Source organism: Lygodium microphyllum, chromosome 22 (assembly GCF_053477565.2).
Source record: "Lygodium microphyllum isolate KBCC chromosome 22, Lygodium_microphyllum_v1.1.10, whole genome shotgun sequence".
NCBI classification, from domain to species: Eukaryota; Viridiplantae; Streptophyta; class Polypodiopsida; order Schizaeales; family Lygodiaceae; genus Lygodium; species Lygodium microphyllum.
In genome coordinates, this window is record NC_141156.1 from 38,263,014 (window position 1) to 38,288,807 (window position 25,794).

The 25,794-nt window shown below is 40.6% G+C and overlaps 1 protein-coding gene across 3 annotated transcripts; it reads left to right on the forward strand.

The window, feature by feature from the left end:
- Positions 1 to 1,644: 1,644 nt before the first annotated feature.
- PDX2 (pyridoxine biosynthesis 2) lies at positions 1,645 to 23,798 on the forward strand. 3 transcript variants are annotated; one of them, XM_087663469.1, is made up of 8 exons: positions 1,645 to 2,009; positions 2,193 to 2,412; positions 2,576 to 2,703; positions 3,306 to 3,393; positions 3,475 to 3,548; positions 3,694 to 3,855; positions 23,241 to 23,338; positions 23,414 to 23,798. In XM_087663469.1, the coding sequence occupies exons 3-8, from the start codon at positions 2,674 to 2,676 to the stop codon at positions 23,574 to 23,576; spliced, it is 615 nt and encodes a 204-aa protein (XP_087519595.1). In that variant the 5' UTR covers positions 1,645 to 2,009; positions 2,193 to 2,412; positions 2,576 to 2,673; the 3' UTR covers positions 23,577 to 23,798. The 3 variants fall into 3 exon arrangements, with proteins under 3 accessions (XP_087519595.1, XP_087519596.1, XP_087519594.1); XM_087663470.1 differs by having other exon boundaries at positions 2,193 to 2,352; XM_087663468.1 differs by lacking the exon at positions 2,193 to 2,412 and having other exon boundaries at positions 1,647 to 2,009.
- The last annotated feature ends 1,996 nt before the right edge of the window (positions 23,799 to 25,794 follow it).

Below are 25,794 nucleotides of genomic sequence, written 5' to 3' on the forward strand. Positions count from 1 at the left end.
TAAGAGCTGTTACCCACCCCCCCCCCCCCCCCCCCCCCCCCCCCACACACACACACACACACACACACACACACACACACAGGGATCAACCTACAAAATCTAATCCCTACCAAATTCATGACTACTTAATTATGTCATGCTACATGCAACTCCTTTATGCTTTTAATACATAGCAAAATCCTTCATTAAAGATCTCCCATAGCTTTCTCTTTTTGTTCTAAAATTAATCCTTACACTTTGGAACCGAGCTTGGGAGTATGGTAAAACTATGTTTATATAATGCAAAGTGGGGTCCTTTCTTTGAACACAGTAAATAATATTCCAAATTGAAGCAATACATGATCCATGCCTACACATGGGAAAGGCTATGAGAAATTATTGTGATATGTGTATGCACCTTGATGGGACATTGTCAAGGACTACACATAAAGAAATGTGCATGCCCACTTTTAATCCACATTGCTAAGACCCTTTAGCAAGGACTTAATATAAAGAAGTTTGAATTCCACTTTTATATACCATCGATGAGAGATGCTTTCATTTCTGTCATGTGGCATCAACCAAATTTAACAACAATCAAGTATGTGAATCCTTATTAATCCATGAAGCATCCCATTACTAAGGCACTTGTGTGTTACCCCCAAGACTTGCATCAAGCACATGTATTTGTCTATAGTTAGCTTAACAAATATTAAGAAACTCAAAATTTTTGAGCAAGTATATATTCCCACACAATTGTCTTATGCAGCAAACTTTCAACATTCAATCTTGGCTACTTTACTCCAAAGCAATCAATCTCTTTTCAGGCTTCAGGTCTTTGTGCATTGCCCCCCAACATAGCCTTGTGTCATCCTTGTAGCCTAGTTTCTAATGGCACCCATCCACCACCACCACCACCACGTCATCATCGTCATCATCATCCTCCAATTATTGAGATGGGGTTGGTTAATGTAGGGATGGAATTGCATATATACACATATTGAGAGAGAGAGAGAGAGAGAGAGAGAGAGAGAGAGAGAGAGAGAGAGAGAGAGAGAGAGAGAGGTTCTCTCTCTCTCTCTCTATAAATATATGTATGTATGTACACACACACACACACACACACACACACACACACACTCGCTTGTTGCATTGAATTGCAACGTGTTACCTATCAAGAATGCACCTTCTTGGTGGTATGTTAAATCACATCTCTCTCTCTCTAATAGGCTTGAGGGACCAACAATCGAATGCCTTTGTGCTGCTCACAATGCACCTTTGCAACCTTGCCAAGCTAGCCCCTCCACTTGCCTTCTCCCTTTGGAATTGGTAAGCATGACATAACATCTTCAATCAATCTTGATGGTCCAATACACTTTGTTTTTGAAAAGCCACTATTCATTGGGTCATTAATGTACAAGGAAGCACATTCGGGGGAAGTTGAAAAATAGTAGAGCAAGAGTCTATGTCTCCAAGAAAGCAACGATATGGTGCATGCATGTAGTAGATTCAAAGAAAAAAACTATAGGTAAAACACATCCATCAAAGGGATGATAATGTGTGTGCACGTGTGTGTGCGTCCTCTCTCTCACTTCTCTCTAGACCTTGTACCATAGGGAAGATAGGCTAGAATCTAGTATCTAGTAATTTGGATTGTGAGCCAAAAGGGTGAGGGATCTAAAGTCTAAGGTGGTGGAGGACATGAAGTAGGAGCCATTCAATTTCTTGGAGGCCTTTAAAATAATGCTCACCCTTGTGCATGAATAAGAGTCACACAGAGTTTTATGTCCCCTCCCTCTCTCTCTCTCTCTCTCTCTCTCTCTCTGTATATCTGCGTATAGAGAGAGACAGAGAACATTCTCTCGCCATACGGAAAAAACCAGCGAGAGCGCGTTTTGTCAGATAGCGCACGCATTTAACAAAGCTTAAATTTGACATAAACTTGCAGAATTAAGCAGGATAGAAGATCAGAACTAGCATGTCGGTTGGAGTGCTTGCATTGCAGGGATCCTTCCACGAGCATATATCCAGTAAGCGGACTTTCTCCCTCTGAGTACGTTTCCAGATTTTCAAAATACGTAGCTTGTTTGGTCTTCTCAGAATCCTTTTTCTCGTTGCGCCAATCCGTTTTCTTGCCTCGATGGGATATTTCGTCTAAAATTGAATTCAATCTGGCAATGATGCAATGGTAAATTCCTTATTCCTGAAACCAGGATGCAGAAATTTGTGTTTCTGGAGACTTGCTTCAAATTGCCCCTTTCCTTTTCCTGACTCAACTTTACGCTCCTGACGAGACTCTGGTCATTTCACCTCTAGCTCATCGGTTCAGAACAAGCATGTGGAAGCTCTGACAGCCTGAAGTTGTAGCTCAATGTGAACTTCTATTTCTTGCAGTCATATCGTATCAGAATGGTCTATCGACTTATGCCATAGGTCTATTGTGCTTTTTTACGACGTTTGTGAATGCGGTTGCTATTTCAATCTGGACATAGCACATCGTGATTCGTTTCTGCAAATAAGTAGTTCTTAAGCCTGAAAATAAAGACAATAGGTAAAAACTTTGGACAAATGAAATTGTTGGTGTTTTCATGTGCAGTACTGAGAAAACTTGGAGTTGAAGCAGTAGAGGTACGGAAATCTGGCCAGCTTGAAGGTCTTTCTGCCCTTATCATCCCAGGAGGGGAGAGCACAACCATGGCCAAGCTTGCAGCACAATACAACCTCGTAAATGATAACCTTTGAACTCATAATGTGTGGTTTGATCTAAAGAATGTGCCTCTGTTGCTTCCATGCTGATCTTTATGTAGCATTATTTTAACTCATATGTTTCAACTTATTTGGTGAATAAGTGTATGGTGCACTTTAGTACAGACTATTGAGGACTTTGACCTTGTAACATGTTTTACAATGGCTTTCAGTCCTGTTGTATTGAAGCATTTACAAGCCCAATTAGATGTGACTCAAGCACTATGGTACCGATTTGATTATGCTAGATTAAAAATTAAGCCTTCAGCCATTGGAAAGAAGTTCCAATGATCTTGTTAGCATTTAAGTTGGAAGTTCCTACTTGGGTGTCCCATCACTTTTATTTTTGGCTTAGCTTTCAAATGTTTTGAAATTGGTACTTGTATGGATTATGAATTGTGTTGCATCAAATTTTGATTTTAATATGCTTCACCTTTGCAATCACATGAATTTTAAACCAAGACAGGCTCCTAATGTCCCAATATGTACTGTCGTCTCAGTCATTGGATTGTGCATTATGCATTGGTTTATATTTTCTTAATTTAGTGATGTTCTAATCATAATATTTCTTGTGGTCTTAGATTCCTGCTTTGAGAGATTTTGGAGTCTCAGGAAAACCTATATGGGGAACTTGTGCTGGTCTCATATTTTTAGCTAATAACGTGGTTGGTAGGTTTGAGCGCATCATTGTAGTATTGGCTAGCTTGGATGTTTTTAAATAAGGAATTTCAGGTTTATATGTATATGCAGGGCAAAAAAAGGGTGGGCAAGAGCTACTTGGAGGTCTAGATTGTACTGTGCATCGCAATTTCTTTGGTAGTCAGGTGCTTCTTTTGCATGATGCTCCATCTTAGCATGTCTGAAATGTGCCAAAATATGTGTGTGTGTTGTGGAATCATTCTGTGTGTCATTAATACAAGTTAAGTGATATTGAGGAAAGCTCACTCTATTTTTTTTTTTTTGATATAGCTTAACAGTTTTGAGACCGATCTTACTGTGCCTGCACTAGCTGCAGTAGAAGGAGGTCCCCCAAATTTTCGGGCAGTTTTTATCCGTGCTCCTGCTATACTGGAAACAGGACCTGCAGTTGAGGTGCTTGCAGATTATACTGTCATGGAAGCACCTGGAAAGGTAGTCTACTAAGCCAAGCTGCTGTTTTCTCAATTACTGCATATACTGATGGTGCAATGAAACTTGTTTGCATTGCTCATAAGGGCCCCATAAGGGCATGCTATAGTAACTTTTAGGGAGATGTAGCCAAGGTGCCTCAAAAAGGACTTGATGTTGATGTTGATCATACTAGAACGTGAAAATAGAGAAGAATCATAGTAGCTCTCTATATCTGTCAACAATGCCTCGTAGTAGCATACATGACCATCTTGTCAACAATACCTTTGAGCATATGAGACCATATTCCCTGCCTTTGATCGGACCGCCAAAGTGTGAGCTCCTCATGTGAGCTTGGACTAAAAGTCAAGCCCACTCTCCATCACAAAAAAGCTCATCATGAACTTGGATATCAATCCCAGCTCTAGGATTTCAAAACTTGCTAGACTTCAGTCGTTGTGGAAGGGAAGTCTCTCTTTGGATCCTTTGCACCTATATACTTGTATAGACGAGGCTCAACAACCCCACCTCACTACCCTCTCACACTCCCTCTTTGGCACTGGAGAGTTATGAGGGATGATTGCATCATCTACACAAGAAAGCAGCAAAAAGAGTGCTGCCAAGTCCTTTCCCTTCTTGGCGAAAGACCATTCCTTCCATGCCTTGTTTGAAAGATCTAAATTGGAGTAAGAGGAGGATGAAGATGATGCATCGGAAGAGTTCATATCGTACTTCTTCTTCCATGGAGCTGCTAACTCCTTATAATTCTTGCATAAATGTTCCTTCTTCCCACACTGATAGTATTGGGCCTTCGACTTCTTCGTGTCACCCCTCTTTGAAGTTGTAAATGCCTCATTGTGGCTACCATACTGAGATAGAAGCCTCCTCTGTAATCTCAAGGACACCTCATGCGCACGCAACATATGTGTGAAATTGACTGGCATCAATGATGTGTGTGTCTGCAAAGCATTGGCTACTCCATCAAACTTTGGGGAGAGCTTATAAAGAACACGCCCCGCAAGATGAGTCTTTGGAAGGGTAGACTGCATGTGGCGGATGTTGATCCTATACCTGGGTAACACGAAGTAAGAAAAGCTGGATAGTATCCTTAGGCTCAAACTTCATCTGTTGGAGTTATCCATAGAGGGTAGTCACATGCATGGTTGAGGGAGCCTTGTACAACTTGTGAAGCTTGTCCCATATTGCTGAAGTTGTTTTGCAGGAGGTGACCATTGGTAGAATCTCCTTAGAGATACATTGGAGAAGAGCAGAATATGCATGGGCATCATCATAATCCCATATGAGCACAACTTCCTCATGGTTGATAGGGTCCCAATCATTTGAATAGGAGGGGGAGGTTGGGGATGCTCAATAGCTCTTGAAACAGCATACCATAATCACTTTTGCACAAACCATACTTTCTTGACAACATTCCAAGTTAAATAATCAAGGCCATGAAGTTTGTCATCAATAGAGCAGCAGGAAGGTGCCATTTGGAGAGGAAAGGATGAGAAGATAAAGGAAAGAAGAGAGGTAAAGAGAGAGTACAACCAAACATAGCATAGACTGCCTTGCATGTGTTCCCATGCAGTGTAATACACAAAATTTGACCAACCACATGCTGAAAAGGATGATAACAGCCAACCAACTATAAGATACACAGCTGCCTAGCCTGTAGATACGTGAAATATTGAAAATGCGGGGTTACATCAGAAAATGCAAGCTGTTTAAGCAGTAAATGCAGTGGAAAACTGTAGAAAACAGGCCACAATCTGCCTAGGAGAGTGGACATAGTCAAAACACAATGTCAAAACGTAGGCAGCTGTAGTGAAAATGTGGAGATCTGAGGCTGTAAACAGGCCAGTTGAGGGCAGCAGCAGGTTGTCTGGTCAGCAAAAGGCTGAAAAACGTGATCAGTAGCGTGGATAGACCTGTAATAGCAGAAAGCAGCATGTTAGGACCTAAATGGACATTTGATACCATATCAGAAGTGGGTGCAGCATGGAAGCGTAGAAGATTGCTGTAATAGATTGCATAACATGAGAGGAGAAAACACAAGAATATTGCAAAGCGAGAACTCAGAGATATGTTTGGGAAATGGAATCCATATACCAAACATGAGACAATTGTGTATAATAGTGAGTCACTGGCTATGTGGACATTGGCATTGGCTCCCTTTCTCCAACAGTGCCTATATTGGAAGTCTGCAAAGCGAACAATAATTGAGGAGAAGGGATCCCATAAATAAATAGGCCTAAAAATACAATTGCCCAACCAAGAAATGCCAACAACCATAAAAATAAGCACTAGAAAAATGCCTAAAGTAAATTGTTTTGCCCAGCCCACAAATACACATGCAATGTCTCTAGCCCATTAGAGTCACTCCATGCGATAAGAGAGTCTCCATCTCTGTACATGATCCCATAGAATTAGTTCCGATGTAACCGCAAGACATGGAGAGTAGCTCTCTAGTGAGTGTTGAGAAACCACTTCTTTAGCTCACATACTCATTTCGGGTTTTGCACTGATAGCCCCTAAAGGTCGGGTGCCACATTTTGGCTACTTTTTCAATGGGCACCCACACAATGGTGCACCACCCTAGACAGCTTAGGCCTATAAATAGGTAGTCACTTCATTTTATTCTTTACACTTCTACCACTCTCACCACTCTTCAATCATTCTTCACCTTTTTTTCTCCATCATCAGACACCCTTCCCTTCACCAACCCCTTCCACTATCCTCACACCCCTTCAAGAGGACATTGTGGTTCGTGGCTCGTGGCTGTCTCAAACCTTCATCATCTGCTTCAGGCGCCCTGTTCCATCATTAGGCCTTACGTTTGGAGCATCTTACACATGGCGTCACCATCATCTGCTTGGCATCAATACCCTTTTCCATCAGGCTCCACCTTCACTTGTGTTTTTCAACGTGGAGATCTTCTCTTTGCTTGGCGTCATCATCTTTTGCTTGGCATCAACATCCTAGCCTCTAGCAAGAGTCTATATTACCGAGCGTCAATGATTTTATCACTCGTCTACCATAGGGGCTGTTGGGATCTACGTTTTTGTAGCCTGGCTCCTTCTCTATCACTTGGCATCATTCATTTGTCACAGAAGTTGTTGGGACTTGCGTTTTTGTAACCTGGCTCATCTTCCATCATCTGGCGTCATCATTATCCACCTGGCATTAGTATTTGGGCTACTCTCCTTGCGCTTGACAGCTTTGACACTTTGGGATTTGTGTTTTGTTACCCAGGTCACTCCTTGGCATCAAAGGACTACGGTTCGCTTCCTCAATAACTGGTGATCATCTTCCATATCTCCGACATCATTAGAGAACTGTAGTTCGCTCCCTCAACAACTATTCTTCACCTTCTAGTGATTACTTCAATAGCCTACTACTTGGAGGATTGCGTTTCACTCCCTTCACATTGTAGATTCCCATAGGTGCTGCCGCTTGATTTAAATAGGACAGTGCTGTTATCTTTTGAGCTTTGGCTCTGCTATATTAACTTTTCTTCTCATAGCATGATTGAGTGCATCATTACTGTGTTCTTGTTTTTGAGTTTCTCTTCTCTCTCAATGTTTGTTGTACACACTGTGTTACTCACCACAAACCCATTGTTTCTCTGTACCATTGCTTATTTTGACATGGTATCAGAGCATACCTGCCATTTTTGACATGGTATCAAAGCATACCTGTTATTTTTGACATGATATCAGAGTGCAGGAGCTCAGAGAGCTAAAGACCTTGTTCATCAGAGAAGGCAAAGACAGGTTGCATCTACTAATTTTTCCCTTCATTTCCGCTGCGTCACCAGGAGACGGAGATACCTTCCTTTTCCTCTCCCACCCATCCTTCCTTTTACAAGTTGGCACTCCCATGCTATGACTTCTCCATAGGTAGATGGATAGACACCGCGTGCTCCTCTTTTGACATCATTGGAACTCCCACTGATGCTTGTCAACATGGACCTTTGCTCCCTACCTCACCAAAGTATATGCATCTTCCCCCCAACACTCGTTGTGCTACCTCTCCCTTCTGGGCCACAAAGTTTATTTTGCATTAGCTTTTAGATTCTTATGCTCAAGGCAATAAGATGCATCTGATGTGTACTAATCCCTTTGGAGCCATAGGAGGATCGACTGCTACCACAGCCTCCTCACGAATGCCACAATGTGCTACGGAGATTGCTTCTACTTCTTCTAGGGTTTTAGGAATGCTACCTCAAAAACCCATAGTTTTGCAATCTGCTTCCCCAAGAGATGGTGATTTTTGGATACCGTCCCCTCGGCATTACACTCCTTTGAGAGACAGTGATTGTTCAACCCCTTCTATTACTTCGGCTCCGCAATCTGCTCCATTGAGAGATAATGACTATTGCCCTCAGTCTGAGCCTCATCTTTCTCCACCCTCAACTACGCAGGTTCAAGAGGCCACCTTTGGGAGTTCGCCACCCCAAATACCTTCTTTGGTATGATTGGCGGCACTTCCTTCGTCATTAGATGATCCGGAGTCCGTGATCCATGAGTTTTTAGATTCCCTCTCTCTTGCAAATGGGGATTCAAAGGGGGATGTACTCTCTTTGCCCTTAGAGGGGGCTTCTACTTGTTTAGCTTCAGAGGGGCCCCTTGCACCTCCACCCTTAGGGGAGGCATCTACTCATCATGAAGTTCGTCACCCACCATTTACTCTTTTGGGATGGTTGTCTTCAGACAGTCATTTTTTCTATTGATACCCAGGATCTTCAGAGACCGCCTAGATTAGGGCCTTGGAGATTCAGTCATGACTTGGTGGCAAGATCTTTGAATTCCTTGCAGCATGGAGTTACAGGCATTCATTCTTTACACTTCTACCACTCTCACCACTCTTTAATCATTCGTTACCCCTCTTTCCTCCGTCATCAGAAACCCTTTCCTTCACCAGTTCCTTTCACTACCCTCACACCCCTTCAAGAGGACATTGCGATTGGTGGCTCGTGGCTGCCTTTAGTCTTCATCATCTGCTTCAGCACCTTGTTCCATCATCAAGCCTTATGTTTGGAGCATCTTCCACTTGGCATTGCCATCATCTGCTTGGCGTCAACACCCTTTCCATCAAGCTCTACCTTCAGTTGCATTTTTTAGTATGGAGATCTTCTCCTTGGCTGGCGTCATCATCTCCAACTTGGCATCCTAGCCTTTGACGATAGTCTACATCACTGAGCCTCAATGATTTCATCACTCTGTTTGTCACGGGGGTTGCTTGGATCTGTGTTTTTGCAGCTTGGCTTCTTCTCCATCACCTGCATCACTCCTCTATCACAAGGGCTGCTGGGACCTGCGCTTTTGCAGCTTGACTCCTCGATCACTTGGCGTCACTCGTCTATCACAAAGACTGATGGGACCTACGTTTTTGCAGCCTGCCTCATCTTCCATTATTTGGCATTATCATTATCCACTCGATGTCAGCATTTGGGTTGCTCTCCCCGCGCTTGATAGCTATGATACTCTAGGATTTGCGTTTTGCTACCCAGGTCACTCCCCAGCATGAGAGGACTGTAGTTCACTCCCTCGACAGCTGGTGATTATCTTCTACATCTCTGATGGTATCAAAGGACTATGGTTTGCTCCCTCACCATGTTCTTCATGTGTTTTTGAGTTTCTCTTCTCTCTTAGTGTTTGCAATACACACTCTGTGTTACTTCCCGCAGAGGCTATGGTCTCTTTGCACCGTTGCTTATTTTGACATTGTATTAGAGCATACCTATCATTTTGACATGGTATCAGAGCATACTTGTTATTTTTGATAGTGAGCCTATAGAGGAGCCTTCATGAAAGAAGACAATAAAGCTACTATGAGTGAAATATCGGGCTGGTCATAGATAAGACAGATAAGAGATTCAACAAGGCATTGCTAGCGGCTAGCATTCGAAAGGGGATCGTCTATAGCATTAAGTTTGGACTCATGGTTTGTGGGGCCAAAATAGGCTTGCAAAAAGCCATGCCAACCTTCAGCAAGAGGTTGAAGATGTACTTTTGTTGTGAGATGAAAATGCCCGAAAAGAAAACATTCTTCAAGAATGCACGCTTCACTTCCATATGATACATGGGCCAATGGTGGTGGGTTGCAGAATGAGGATAGTTGAATGGTAGACATGTAGGTAGTCAGAGCACAAATCTCCAAGTAATCTAAACCAGCATGTGAGCAAAACCCTTGGCAAAAAGCCTTCTCTTGTCCAAGACACCATTAGACAAGTACTTGGTCTTGTAGACCCACCTATACAAGTACTTGGTCTTGTAGACCCACCTATGGCTACCTTCTACCTTGTTGGACGCAAAACCAATCCTCTCTCTCATTTTGCTAAAGGAAATTGAGCTCATTCTGTATAGCAAGATACCATGTCTCCTATGCCAAAGCCTTGTGAAGAATGGTACGCTTGCAATCCTCCAAGATCTAAGTCATAAGGGCATAGTTTAGCACGGCGAATGTCCAATTGCTGCAATTTGCTGAACGACAATGACACTCTGGTTTCCCTAGAAAAGAGGTAACTCCAGAATCCTCCATCAACTTTTGAAACCACTAGGAAATCAGGAGTGATCATTCATGTATATGAGGGTAGATTCTTTGTTCAATGTAAATTGTAGTGGTGCACCACAGGTATTGGAGGCCCCTCAACCTACCTCCAAGGATGAACAACCTTGTATCTAAAAAGGGATTCCTCACATTTGGTGAAAGAAGCTTCCTCTCTAGCGGCTCAATGTCCCTAAAAAAAGACTAAGGGAAAGAAAACAAAGAAGTCAATGGAGGGGGAGGTAAGGGATAGGGAGGTGGGGGTGGCCAAGAAGAAAGGGTGCTGATGGTAACTTGGAAGGGAGAGGTGGTGCGGAAGGTGGAGGGGGGAGTTGAAGAAGATCCACGTAAGTAAGCACCATTAGGGTAGGTTTCGGTAAAGTCCTCATAAAAAACATCACGACTAGCCATGACTTTGTGGATATTAGGATTGTGACAAAAAATGTATTCCACCTAGACTTGTATCGAGTTTACCCCCCTTTTTCTTATCAACATGTTGTAGGCATCACATCCAGATACGGAAGTGGGCTCCGAAAGGTTTTTTACCAAAGGTCTGATAGAGAGTCATATCCTTCAAGGGAACAATCGGTGGCTTGTAGATGTGAAATGCAGTAGAAACATTTGCGGCCCAAAGGGTGTGAGAAATCCCTGGTGCTCAAGCATAGAATAGGTTATCTTCAACATGGTCATGATTTTGTCACTCTACAATACTATTCTTCAATGGTATGCTGGCATGAGAAAACTCTAACTTGATTCCATGCTGCCTATAGAACTTGTCAAGTTCTTTTGAGATAAACTTGTCTCCAATATCCGTTGGAGTTCTTCAAACTATGAAGGCAATTTTTTTCGCACAAAAATCTTCCACTCAACAAAGCTAGAAAACGTCTATGATGTGCACTCCAAAAAATAAGGCCAAACATATTTAGAGAAGTCATCAACCAAGAGTAATAAGATATTTGGCTCATATGGCTGCATAAGTCGGTGGGAACCAACTCTAAATAGGTAGATGCCTATCTAGTAGCTGCCTTGCGCATGATGCTGTTTGCTCATTAGACAATTAGGGTATTAGAGGGGATTTTGAAAGGGAGATCCATTAAACCCTCAACAAGACCTTTTTGTGATGGCCGGCAAATAGAATCAAAGTCTAGATGCTCATAATGGCCATGCCAAGTAGCATGAGCGCCAAAGAAGAAATGGGTGAAAGGGTTGTGAACTTGTAAAACCCACCCTTTTGTGTACCTGTCCATAGAACAACTCCAATGGTAGTATCCTCAATGGTTATTACCTCCTCGGTGAAGACAACATGGGTCCTCATTTGTAAGTCCATAAATTGGAAGTAGGTTGAAGCCAAAATTTGGAATGTAGGCAATCTTCGTGTTGGGTTTTGAGTCCATAGGTTCACGAGCTTGAGAGATTTGCTATGGAGCATTGTATCTTAAAGTGCTCATGATGTGTGTGTGTGTGTGTGTGGAGAGAGAAAAATAGAGCTAGATGGACACAAGCTAGATGTAGAATAGAATGATATTCTTGTTGATTGAGGGTGATATTTACAATGAGGGAAAGAGCCTCTTTTATAGGCATATACAAGTTGCTTTGCTTACATCATCGGTGACTATGAAATCACACGGGGGTCCAACTAGCGCCTTACATGGGTCTTAAATACATCTCCCCTTTTCCACCAAATAGGAGAGCTCAGAGGATTCAAATGAAGCTAGTTGAAGAGCCATATTTCAATGCTCTCCCTAGCTCGAAACTGGTTCAAGAGATTATTGGATAGGCTGGCACTCACTCTCAAAACAAGTCAAAACAAAGCATCTGAAATGGATGGATTTTCTTGGTTCTCTCCACCATTCAGGATTCCAACACAAAGCAAACATTTGGAGTGTATGAAGATTCTTGGTTTCCTCCAAGATCCAGGATAGACAAACATAGACAAAGAGACATCTAGAAGTTTACGCTAGAATTACAAAGCATAGGAGATGCCTAAAACACAAACTTAACCATGGTAAATAATTTTTAAATTAAAGGTATACTTCCGTAACTCTTTGTGTGAGTTAGAAAGGCTTTTGCCATATTCTTTTGACTCAATTGATAGATTTGTCATTGTAGAAGCTGGTCCTTTGATAAGAACATTTGAAGTCTAGATGATGTGGAAGCATCTTATTCTTTGTTGCTCTTGATGGCCAAAACTGGTGTCCTCATACGAGACACATGAAGTTCATTGTTGGGCACTTTTGTGATGACCCTTTCTTGTGTGTAGCAGGAAACTTGTTCTTCTCTTGGTCATGTTGAGTCCAAGTTGTGATCTACCAAAAACTGTTGTTGATGACTTCTTGATTAAAATATTTGCTTCTCCTTGTTGAAACTGTTGCTTCAAGTATTTTGACAAATGCTCTAATCTCAAGAATGCAAGAATGTATTGCCCAAGCTTACAGGTTAATGACTAATGAAGCTTCTAGTATGCAAATGATGATAGTGTTGGTGAAAATGCCAAAGTGGAATCCTAAGTGCTGTGGTTAAGGCAAGTGATAGATACTTATTGCAAATGAGAGAGATGGCAAAGTGATTAGTAAGTGAAGCTTTTAGTGTTAAGTAACTATGGAGGTTCTTTCAACTATTTGGACCCTACCTCAGCGAAGGGCCAGATTCTCCTAACACAAGAAAATTTAGTGGCTGCCCTTCTAGTCAGAGATGGGGGAGGTGCCAAGCTTGTTTCACCTTAGTTGATTTGGAGAGATTTGTCCGCTGCTGTATGGACTGAATTTGCACCAGTCTGCTGCCTTCTTCCAGATGCACATTTGTTGGGGAAATTTGGGGTTTTTCACATTTTAGTGAAATCTTGTCAATTTTACTGAAATTTGTGCACATTGGATTGAGAGTATTGGGGCTTTTGCAGAATTTCATCAAATTGTGCAAGAATTGCTTGGTATATGCACTTGGGTACATGTATTGATGCAATTTGGGTGGATTTGCCTTTGAAAATTTGGGGCTTTTGATTGCAATCGTCAAATTTGTGCCCGAGAATGTATTTGGAGCATAAATTGCAGCAGAATTTTGGGGATTTCACATGCAATTGATGCATTGGCCTATAAATCTAGCTGCAATTGATTGTGGAGTGCAATAGGTAACATCCTCTAATTTTGGAAATCGATTTGTAGATCTGAAATTTTCGCAATTTCTTGATTTTCACTGCTGGTTGGTACTTATAGCGTACCTTGGTCATTCGTGTGACATTTGGGCTTGCATTTGCTGACATTTGAGTCAATTTAGTGCTGCAAATCATGGCTGGAAACAGTGACAACATCAACCTTTTGCACATCAAGAAGCTTGCAGGTGCACACAATTTTGCCGTATGGCAAAACAATGCTACAATGTCTTGGTGCAAAAGAAACAGGTGAAGCCCATCAAAGCGAAGGGAATAAGACCAGCAGGTATGGAACAAGAAGAGTGGGATGATTTGGATGAGCTTGCACACTCTACCATAGAACTCTCAGTGTCAGACAACTTGCTCTTTAACATTGAGAAGCTGAATTCTGCATATGAAATGTTGCAAAGACTTGTGGAATCATATGCTCAAAAAAATGTAGGCAATAAGGTGTATTGGCTGAAAAAGTTGATGGACCTTCGCATGAAGGTACAACCATGTTTGTGCATTTGAATGGGTTCAACTCAATTTTTAGTTAGCTGATTGCTTTGGATTTCCATATTGATGATGTGTTCAAGGCTACTTTCTTGCTATGCACTTTGCTAGAAGGTTGGGATACTTTCAGGACAACTTTGAGTAACTCAAATGCTCAGCTGTTATTTTTTTATGTGAAGAGTTCTTTGTTGATGGAAAAACTCAACATGCAAAATAATTCAGCAAACAAGTTTTCTAATGCATTGCACACTAGGGGTAGATTTCAACAAAAGGGCAGTTTTGAAAATAGAGCACGCAAGAAGTCTCGTGGCAAAAATGTGGAGTGTCATCATTGTAGTAGGAAAGGGCACTACAAACGGAACTGTTTTCAATTGAAGAAAGAGAAAAGCAAAAGCAAAAAGACTGAAGACAACAAGGCTGAGAAAAAGGACAACCAACGTGCAAAGAAAAGCAGTGTGAAGATAGAGGAGGTAAATGTGAGCATGATAGTGACGGTGATGTACTCCTCGGTTACTTTTTGAGTGTACATGCATTGATTGCGGATTCTAATAATGACATGCATACTTGGATACTTGATTCAGGTGCATCTTTTCATGTTACACCACATCATGAGTGGTTTTTTGACTTCAATGGTAGTGCATGTGGTGTTGTTCACTTGGGGGATAACTATGCATGTAACATTGCAGGTATTAGGAGTGTGAAATTAGAATCTCAGCATGGCTCTGTGCTTGTTTTGCATAATGTGAGGCATGTATCTCAGCTCAAGAAGAGCTTGATAAGCATAGGGCAGCTAGATGACGAAGGCTATCACACCATCTTTGGGGATAACAAATGGAAAATTTGCAAGGGCTCTCACATTGTTGCCAAGGGCTCCAAAAGTGATACTTGGTATCCTTTGCATGTATCTAGTGTGCGTGACCATGTAGTTGCCATAACCAAGTAACCAAGTGTTTCTTTGTGGCATAGCTGGCCGGGACACATGAGTCAAACTAGAATGAAAGTGTTTTCTTGTTTGGGTTATTTGTCATCTTTGAGGTATGCTGATTTTGAACAATGTGATCATTGTATTTATGGTAAGCATACTCAAGCTTCACATAAAAAATCTCTTTCTCTAAAGTCTTCACCCTTAGAGTTGGTACATTCAGATTATATCAGATGCCAGGGTTATCTCTAGGGAAAAATAAGTATTTCATTACTTTTGTTGATGATGCCACACGCAAAATATGAGTTTATCCAATCTGTCGTAAAGATGAGGCCTTGGATAAAGTTAAAAAATTCTTGGTATTTGTTGAAAATCAGACTGGCAAGATATTAAAGTGTCTTTGCTCTAACAATGGTGGGGAATATATGTCCAAAGCTTTTCAGGACCTTTGTGACAACAAAGGGATTCCAAGGGAGCTCATCGCCCCTCACAATCCACCCCAAAATGGTGTTGTAGTGCGTATGAATAAGACCATTCAAGATAGGGTCTGTATAATGCTATCACATGCTACTTTACCTCGTGGATTTTGGGTAGAGCTTGTTATGATAGCCGTACACTTGATTAATCAGTCACCAAGTAGGTCTTTGAGAGGGGGCGATCGCAAGAAGCGTGGTCGGGCAAGCCACCTTGGTATGCTCACTTGAGAGTGTTTGGTTGTGAGGCATTTGTGCACATTCGCAAGGAAGAATGCAACAAACTTGAGCCAAAGTCCTGTAAATGTATTTTCCTAGGATATGGTGTTGAGGGTGAAATTGGATGTAGGTTATGAGATCCCGAAAAAAGGAAAATTGTAGGTAGCAATGATGTTATCTTCCAAGAAGATTGTATGCATAAACAACTTGAAAAGATTTGAAGAAGTCAGAATGGGTTGTATTCCGGGAAGATGTACCGATAGGACAGCAAAGAATGCCCGCTAGAAAGCAGCAAATACGTGTTGTAAATGGCTTTGAAAATGCAAGGAACGATGCTGAAAATGATCAACAAGACATTACCCATGATGAATCACAATTTCAGCAAGAACAAATGCCTTTGGAACAGCTAGAACCGGCTGTACAGCATGCTGAACTTGTAGAACAACAAGCAGTTAGTGCAGATTTGCAGGCTGAATAGCCAGCAAATCTTGATCATTGAGTCTGTAGGTCGACCAGAATTCAAAGATAGCCAGATAGGTTTGTTCTTGGTGTCAATTATGTGGCTGATTATGTCATGTTGACAGATTGTGGCGAGTCGTCATCATGCTTCAAGGAAACAATGGATAGAAAAGATAGCAAGAAATGGATTAAGGAAATCCTGTTAGAGATGGAATTGATTTTGATTTAAAAATTCATACTGTAGTCAAAATGACTACTTTGCGAACCATTCTGGGCTTGGTTATATCTGAAGATATGGAACTCATAAAGATGGATGTAAAAACAACTTTCTTACATAGTGATCTACATGAGGAGATCTATATGCGGCAGCTTGAGGGTTGCAAAGGGGAAAGAGCACATGGTATGTAAACTCAAACAAGAGTTTGTATGGGTTGAAACAAGCTCCACGAGAATGGTATCATGAATTTGATACATTTATGCAATCTGAGGGATTCGATAGATCTCAAGTTGATGGCTGCTTATATACCAAGAAGATAGTAGATGGCAGCCTTATTCTCTTGGTTTTGTATGTGGATGACATGCTGATTGCAGGTAGGGATGTTCATGCTTTGGACTCCTTGAAACAGAGCCTACATAAAATAGCTTTGATATGAAGAATCTTGGTGAGGCCAATCATATTCTTAGCATGCATATACTCAGGGATAGATCTTAGGGTCTTCTCTATCTGTCACAATAGGAGTACCTTACTAAGGTTTTGCAACGTTTCAATATGAAGGGGGGAAAAGCCATTGGTGTACCATTGCCTCCATATGTGAAACTTAGTGCAGATGACAGCCCTACATCTGATGATAGAAAGGATCAGATGGCTAGGATTCCTTATGTTTCAACTGTTGGTAGCTTGATGTATGCTATGGTTGCTACATGTCCTGGCATTGCATTTGCGGTGGAAGTGGTTAGTAGGTACATGGCATATCCTGGCAAAAAGCATTGGAAAGCATAAGTCATTTGTTGTTGGCTTCATGGATGCAAACTATGCTGGTCATCTTGATTGCAGGAAGTCTACTTCAGGATATGTGTTCATGTTCATAGGGGGAGTAGTCTCTTGGATATCCAGGCTGTAGAAGTGTGTTGCATTGTCTACGACAGAGGCAGAGTATATAGCTACCACTAAGGCATGCGAGGAGGCTTTATGGCTTTCACGTCTGGTGAGAGAGCTTAGCATTACAGAGGTTTCTATCCTCCACTGTAATAGTCAGATTGCTATCATGCTAGCGCGGAATCCTACCTTTCATGCAAAGACAAAGCACATACAGGTGAAGGAGCATTTTATTGGGGATGTACTTGATAGGAAGAGCATTGAGCTTGTCAAGGTATATACCGATGATAATCTTGCAAATCTCCTCACGAAGAGTCTTTCAGCAAAGTGGTTTGCTTATTGCCACCAGCTAATGGGGGTTGGATAGTATATGTGTATTTCAACTTTGTACATATATAGCTGATTCTTTCCTCTACCTTCAGGCATGTTGCCTTTAGGTGGGAGGTTGTTGGGAATAAAAGGTTATCGTGCCTTTTACTGTGTTTGGGTGTGCACACACCTTTACACATGTACTACATATATATTATCAAAAACCTAAAGTGGTACTTTTTTTCAGGATTGTATCCATATGGAGTCTTGTGTTTTCTCTTTCACACACACACACACACACACACACACTCTCTCTCTCTCTCTCTCTCTCTCTCTCTCCTGGCAAAAAGCTACATACCAACTATTCCTTGCCTTGCACAACAAACCCTTTTGGTTGCTGCATACAAATATCATCACGTAGATCTCCTATAAGAAAGTTGTCTTGACATCCATTTGTATAAGCTCCATATCCTCTTTGGTAACCAATGCATTTCCTAGTTGTCCTAGCCTTGCATCATTATGTGGGATAGATCATAGATGCTACTCATATAGTGGCTATCCATCCTTTTGGAATACTACCTTGCGTATCTTAATTGTCTTGATGGGTTGTTTGTGCATCTTCTCCATAGAAACAGGAAACGGCGGGAATGCCCCCCAGGATGCCGAAATGACATTCCTATTTGAAATTTGTCACGAATTGTGTCCCTATTCGGTGAGTTCCCTATTGTGTTTCCACTTTCTTTTCGCTTTTCACTTTTCTCTTCTTTCTTCTCCCACTTCTCACTTCCCATTCCTTTTTCCTCCACTTTCCTCTTCTTGCGCTTCTCTTTTCCATTCTTCTCCTCTTCTCTCATTCCTTCTTTTACCACTTTCCACTTTCCGTTCCTTTTTCCTCCACTTTCCTCTTCTTGCGCTTCTTTTTTCCATTCTCCTCTTCTCTCATTTCTTTTTTTGCCACTTTTCACTCTTCACTTCCTCATTTCTTCTTTCTCTACTTCTCTCTTCTCCACTCTTTTCCTCTCCTCTCATTCCTTCTTCCTTCTCTCCTTCCTTTTCTCTTCTAAGTTTTCCCTCACTCTTTTCCCTTCTCTCTTCACAACGGCCAGTCCTTCTGGCTTTTCTTCAATCATTTCTATTTCGGTTTTCATTCTGAAATGGCTTCATCTTCCTGTCTCACTCATCGTATCGGTGGTCGAGGAAAAAGGTGCGGTGATTGGTCATGGTGGGAAGAAGTAAATGTTGACTACTCATTGAGTAGCAGAGGATCTCAACTATGGGCTTGCAAGCTTTGCCCCTACAAGCGAACTAGTGGAGCAAACAAGGTAATCCGTTGAAGCGAGCATTTCTATTTTGAATTTTCATTGATTTTAATTTTTAAAAGTTATTTAAATATTAAAATATGGAATACCAATTGCAACTTGTTTTCTTTTATGCATAATTAGGTCCAAGCCCATCTCCTACACGAGCCAAATTCAAAGGTGCAATTTTGTCTTAATGTGACCTTGGACAAGCAAAGTGAGCTTCGTGACCATGTAGCGAGTTAAGAAGCTTATCTTGTGTCTAGACCACGACGTATTGTAGTTAACCTTGCAACTTTCATAACACCACCTCTATTAGATGTGTCTAGAGTAGGATCAGTATCAAGAAGTGCTACCTCCATACCTATTGCAGGCATTGTATTAGCCATGGCATCGGTAGCACCCCATGTTGAACGTAGATAGAGCACACTTATTGCTAGTTGGGATTCCAAGAAGAAGGAAGAGGTGGATAAATTAGTGGCTTGTTTTTTCTATTATAACCACATTTACTTTCATGCAGCTAGATTAGAGTACTTTAAATTGATGTGCAAGAAGATTTGTGAGTATGGCCCTTCGTTGTGCCTTCATTATTAGAGACCTTACGCAGTACTTTACTCGACAAGGAAAAGTGCCTTGTTGAGTAAGCAACAGTGACTAGAAAAGAGCCTGTAGGCTAAAAATGAAGTTTCATCGATTACTGATGGTTGAAGTGATATACGGAGGCGATTCATTTGTGTCATGGTCACTTATTTTCATGGGGAGATGTATTTCATATCTTCACATGATGCATTAGGGATAGGAAAGTCGGCAGATGTACTTGCAACAGAGTGGGTTACAGGTATTGAGTGTATTGGCCTAGAACATGTTGTGGGATTTGTTGCAGATGGAGAGCCTGCAAATAGGATAGCAGGTACTATCATCCAAGAATACTATCCACATATCACCATTTCATATTGTATGGCTTATTGCTTGAATAACCTACTAAAGTATATTGGTAACTTGTAATGGATTGCACCTATCGTAGAGCAAGGAGCTCAAATGATTAGCTTTGTTTTGAATCACTAGTTTCTTCGCTATCAGTTCTCTCTGTGGGTGAAGAAGATGCTTTTAAAATACTTTGACACCAGATTTTCCTTTAACTTCTTGATGCTAAGTAGATTAAGAGAATGTAGTGGTGCCTTGAGGTAGTTATTTCTTAGTGATGAGTTCACCTCATCAGCATTGGTAGATGTCTTATACTTAGAGAAAGTAAATAAGTTTGCTTTTTGAGATAATGTAAAGTGGATAGATGCTATGGTATCACTTGTTATGCATTTATTGAGAGTTATGGATGCTATGTAGCCTTGCATTGGCAAGGTATATGAGACTATGGATAGGTTGAATGAAAAGCTGCAAGAGTTGGCACTAAACGATGAGACATATGAGGAGGAGATACACCATTTAGTTGTGACGAGGCGGAACTTCTATAGCTCAACCATGCATGCAGTTACATTTGTTGTGAATCTTGAGTTTTAGGGAAAGGGTTAGGAGAATGACATTGAGGTTATGGATGCATATATTGTCTTGTCTAGTGTTTGATCATAGTACTAGATCAAAGATTATAGACCAGCTTTCATGTTATAGGACCTTTTGGGGCTCTTTTGGTTGTGGGGATGCATAAGAGGATCCTTGCAAGATTGGGGCAACATTGTGGTGGCTGGGACTATGGTTCAGATGGTCCTGAGCTGTAGTAGCTAGCCAATCGTATTTTGAGTTAGTCAGTTAGCTCCTCTTGTTTGGAGCGATTGTGGAGTACATACACTCACATTGCTTCAAAGAAGAGGAAGTGTCTTGGTGTGGAGAGGGCAAAGGATTTAGTATTTGTTAGTGCTAATTTAAAGATGTCATGTAATAGTATGATAGCAAAGTCCAATCCATTCACAGAGTGGGAGATGTAGCAAGAAGAGGAGACACATGCTGATATTAAGGGAGATGCAACAATTTATAGTACACATGATGATAAGGTTGGCACTTTGGAAGCAGTTGGAGCAAACCTCAAATCATGATGATATTTGATTTAATCTACTTATCATGAGTCTTACGACACATTTATATGATCATTGATGACAATGTGACACGTGGGCCGTTGTGCCATGCCAACATTTTATATATATACTTGTAGTCTTGCAATTGCCCTTTGGGCTATTTTGGCATGTTGCACTTTGCTTCAGTCTAGAGATTAGACTTAATATTTTTAGTTTTTTTTAGCAATGGGCACGTTTTTTCAGCTTAGACTTTAAAGTTTAGTTCATTGTTCATTGTTTTATGGCATATATATCATGCATTTATAATTAAGTGGCTTGACTCTTGAGCCTTGTAAGTTGTAGTTCAATTTATAGTGACTAGTTTTAGAATGATGCATAATATCTTTAAAGTTAAAATGATTTATCCTTGTGGATTATATACCTTGGCTTTAATACTCCACATGGATTATGAGTGAAATATTAAAAATTTTCATGATTTTATTTTTTTAACGTTGTTCTTATTCCTTAGATTTGACGTTCCGTCACTATCCCCGTTTCATGTTTCTATGATCTTCGCCTCATTTAAGATAACATCATGGTTGCGAACTAACTTCTTAGCTTCAGGATCCTAGAGACTATAGCCCGTCTCACTTTAATCTCCATATTCAAGGAAAATGCCCTTCTTGGCCTAAAGATCAAGCTTGTTTTACTTATCCTTTGAGATATGCATATAAATCTCATTGTCAAATACTTGCAAGTGGTTATAGTAGGGTTTCTTGTCAAACCACCTCTTTTTAGAAATAGACATTTTTAAGTACAAACGAGGAACCATTGGCACTTGACTTAAAATGGAAAGCCTAATTATAAGATTTCTACATTTTTCCAATCCCAATAGTAAGCACGAATGTTGCAATGAAGCTTAAATTCTCACATTCACGACAAAGCTCGAGTCCTCACGTTAGGAGAATGTGAAATTTTAATGCTTTGCTTATCATTTGATTAAGTTATTAATGAAATATGCAAATGTGAGGCTGCAATTTTCCAGCCATTGTAGGCTATCAAAGAGCTACCCCAATTGATCTAGAGGCCATTGGAGGCAAGTGACAGCCCTTGTAGAATGTCTATAAGCATGTGATAGCAAGTTTGGGGCCCACAAGGGTAGGTGACTGCATGTGGGGCTTCTATTGATGGTGGGCTACAGTCAATCAACCATTCACATTAGGGTAGTATTAAATTTCAGCCAATTTTGGTAATGAAACTCGGAAATTTATCTCCACAACTTTCTCTCCATTCTCTAAGCCAATTCACAGCTCCCCTCGTGATCTTAGTCGAATTCAGTCCCAAGAGAGTGTAATTGAAGAATTTCTGCTGCTAAACCCTAATTTACAACAGAAATTAGGGTTTATCAGCCACCCTAGGAATAATACTCAGAATTTAGGGCCTAGTACTTGAAATTCAGCAGCCGAAATATGGGGATTTTAGTGAATTTCAAGATGTAGCCAAGTAACATTAAGTTTGGGGCAAAATTTGTAATCCAAGGAGCAAAATTGAAGCCCAATCTTGGAGCAAACCAAGGGCCAAATTGATTTGAAGGCTTGTTGGTTACATTTGACAACAAGAGTCAATTGGAGAGTGAAGGAGATTGAGGGAATCTTAATGTATTCCATCCAGATTGCAATACAAGATAAAGAAATACCACAAGAGGTGCCAGTTTTGGGGCCAACAAGTTGTTCGTTGTCCAAGATTTAGTGGTAATATTTGCATTTTCAATTTATGTGAATCTCATGCTTGCTGTAATTAGAGCTTAATCAGGTTATTTACTACCCTATCTGAGAAGAAAGGCTGGTTTCACATCACACTCACTTCAACCATGAGCTCCCATAGATGTTGCTTTGACACTAGTTGAGAGAGAGTGATCTCGGGATGCGGAGTCAATGTGATGAGCATGCAAGGGATGAGAAAGAAAGAGAGCAAACACACAACGAGTTTTGGTGGGTACTAAGATTCCCTTATTCTTCATTATGTTCACTTATATGTGATTGTACAATGTGTATCAACACAAGGGGTACCCGCTTGGCCTTTGTCCCAATACAATATTCTGTCTTTTGTTCCTGCTTCTACCAACTTTCTAACAATGTGTCTCCAAATATCATATTGCAAGTGTACGCTTATTGGTGTTCAAGTGCTATATTCTGCTACCTTTAAGCACCTTCCAAGTTGTAGGTACCCTTTGCTGCTCTACGTCCAATCTAGTCTGCAAATGTTTTGCAGACATGGAGAATAATTCTACATTTGCACTGTCTAGAATGAGGATCATGGAGTGCTCAGAATGTTGCTTTGGCATAAATATTCATCTTCTCTACACACCTTTACTGCTACGTCCTTCTGCATTATGGTACATGTATCTTTGTTCATATGGTCTGTTCTATGTTAAACAGGTTGCAGACCAGAATGTGCAAAAAGTGGCTGTTGCCGTGAAGCAGGGAAACCTTTTAGGAACAGCCTTTCATCCAGAGCTAACATCAGATTCTCGATGGTAATGTTTTATTGAATCCTCTAGATTGCTAGTGTATGTGATGGCAGTATGGCTCATTCTTATTTGCCTCTGCAGGCACAGCTTTTTCCTGAAGATGGTCAATGCAGCAAAAGATTCCAATGCTTTTCCGTTAGGAAAAGAGAAAAATTTTGACCCTGGAGCCTCAGTGAGACAGCCTTCACAACCTATGGACTTGCCTATTTTTCAAGGAACTGATCATCTAAGCATGGAGCTCTGACACCTCTAAGAATGTCATAAGTTTTAATCTGTTCACCATTCTTTGGGAGTTAAAGAATAATCATTATTGTCTGGGTGGCATTTCTTAATTCTTCCGGGATTGTGGTAAGTCTTTTCCAGAGGTTTATTGTCTGTCAGGTTATGTTCTCAAATAACACCTAGGAGGAAGGCTTGTGAGCTTTTGCTTTCCAAGTTTTTCTTGATCAAAATGAGCTTTGAAATATCCAAGATTTGTGATAGGCTTGCCAGAGTAGCTAATTGGTCATAAATTATCATGGTGTTGGGAATTGCATTGTAGATGGTAAGGTTTTAGGACCGGAGCTTTTTTTACTTCCCTAATTTAATGTGAGGCATCAGTCCGTACTACTTATTTTGATATGCACTATAGGGGAAAAAATATTAGACTAAGCAGTGGGTATTCCTGACTCAGAAAGAACAAGAGGAAGGGCAATTCTTGCTTTGCTCTGACCACTCACAATTTGTGTTTGCGGCAGTAGAATTGAAATGTGGTTTGGATGTTTGCTCTTAGCTACAAAGCTTGATAGGCAGATGGTTATATGAAAAATGGAACACCATGAAATAGCCGAAGGGACCAGAGAGAATGTTGGGACATTAAAAACTGATTTTTTGAATATCTTGTTGTCAAAGCAGCTGATTTGCTGTTCTTGTTTTCTGGAGCATCGAACACTCCTTGTAGGATGTGGGTGACTCACTAATCTTTTGCTTAAGATGCTTGATGCTTGGGAGTGATGGTCTCAATCTTGAAGCACTTCAGTTATTTCGCCAAATCATTTTGAAAACATTCAACTTGTTGCTAAAATAAGATCTCGGGTAGGGGAGATTGAATGTTAAGATTTTCCACATATAAAGGAGCCAATATCTTAGATGGATGAAATTGTAGGGTCCATGAATTTCTTAGTCTACTTCAAAAATTGTTTGCAATCTAAAGAAATAGAATAGAATACATTGGATGGCTTCAAATGTAAAGATCTTTGTACTTACTAGTGGAGCACCTTTGATGCATGGATTATTATTGTGTTACCATAAGTGTCCAGATTATTTCATGTGTGCACTTATTATTTGTGTGTGTAGGACTTGTCATTATTTTTGTTCCATTTATACTATGGCCTTTTGGAAAGAGAATTATTTTTGTAAGGCTAGACGTGCTTTTATATATTAGTATGAGTCCTTAGCAATTATTAATGAAAGCAAGGCATTCAAGCCAAGAAAAGCAAAAAGAAGGATGCCTTCTATTATTACAATGGCCTTTCGGTTGGAAAGAGAATTAATTTTGTAAGGTTAAATGTATGCTTTAGAGCCTAATAATAAATCGGATCCTTAGCAATTATTAATGAATGCAAGGCATTCAAGCCAAGAAAAAGCAAAAGGCCTAAAAGGATGCCTTATATTATTTTGAGCACAAAGAGTATTGCAATTCACTAAATATATCCATGAGAGGTGATCACTATGCATGGTGAGGACAGTCGCCAATCTTGTATCATGCACTCTTTGTCTCTAGCTTTTTTCCCCTTCTTGTGTGTTCTTCTCAAGTTAAGGTTCCCTTCTTGTGTGTTCTTCCCAAGTTAAGGTTCCCTTCTTGTGTGTTCTTCCCAAGTTAAGGGAGGATAGCATTGGTATCTATGCATAGGGTGATTGAAGAGCTCATTAACATCAAGAGAAGGTTGTATCAAATACATAGAAGCTTCCATCTTCCTCAATATCAAGCATCATTTGCCCTCTCAAAAATCGCAACACATAGTGGTCATGTCATGGCTTCAAAATCCCCCAAATCCCCTCTTACGAGTGTAAATATACCCTTGTATGGTCAAAATCACCTTTTTTTAATCCAATACCTACCTTTGAATGCCATTGAGATTAGTAGGCATTGATCTCTCAATGATTTTGCAAAAATTCAGGATCCATCCTTGGTGGTGGCCCTTGATGAAAAGATGGCCTAATCCTGATTTTTGAATTGCTTGTCTTCATCCTCTTATCATCAGCTTCCCTTCACTTCCATTTGATACAATGATGTTCATTGACATGATTATGACATTTCAACAACAAGAATAATTTTTAAAAAATAGAATACATCTTTATTGAGCTTAGCTTTAGCGTTTCTAAATCTAGGGTTTATTTTAAAACCCCTAAAGAGTTCATCCTTTGTTTACATGCTCATCTTGGAACATATGAGTGATATTAAATTAGGTTGTTTCTCACTC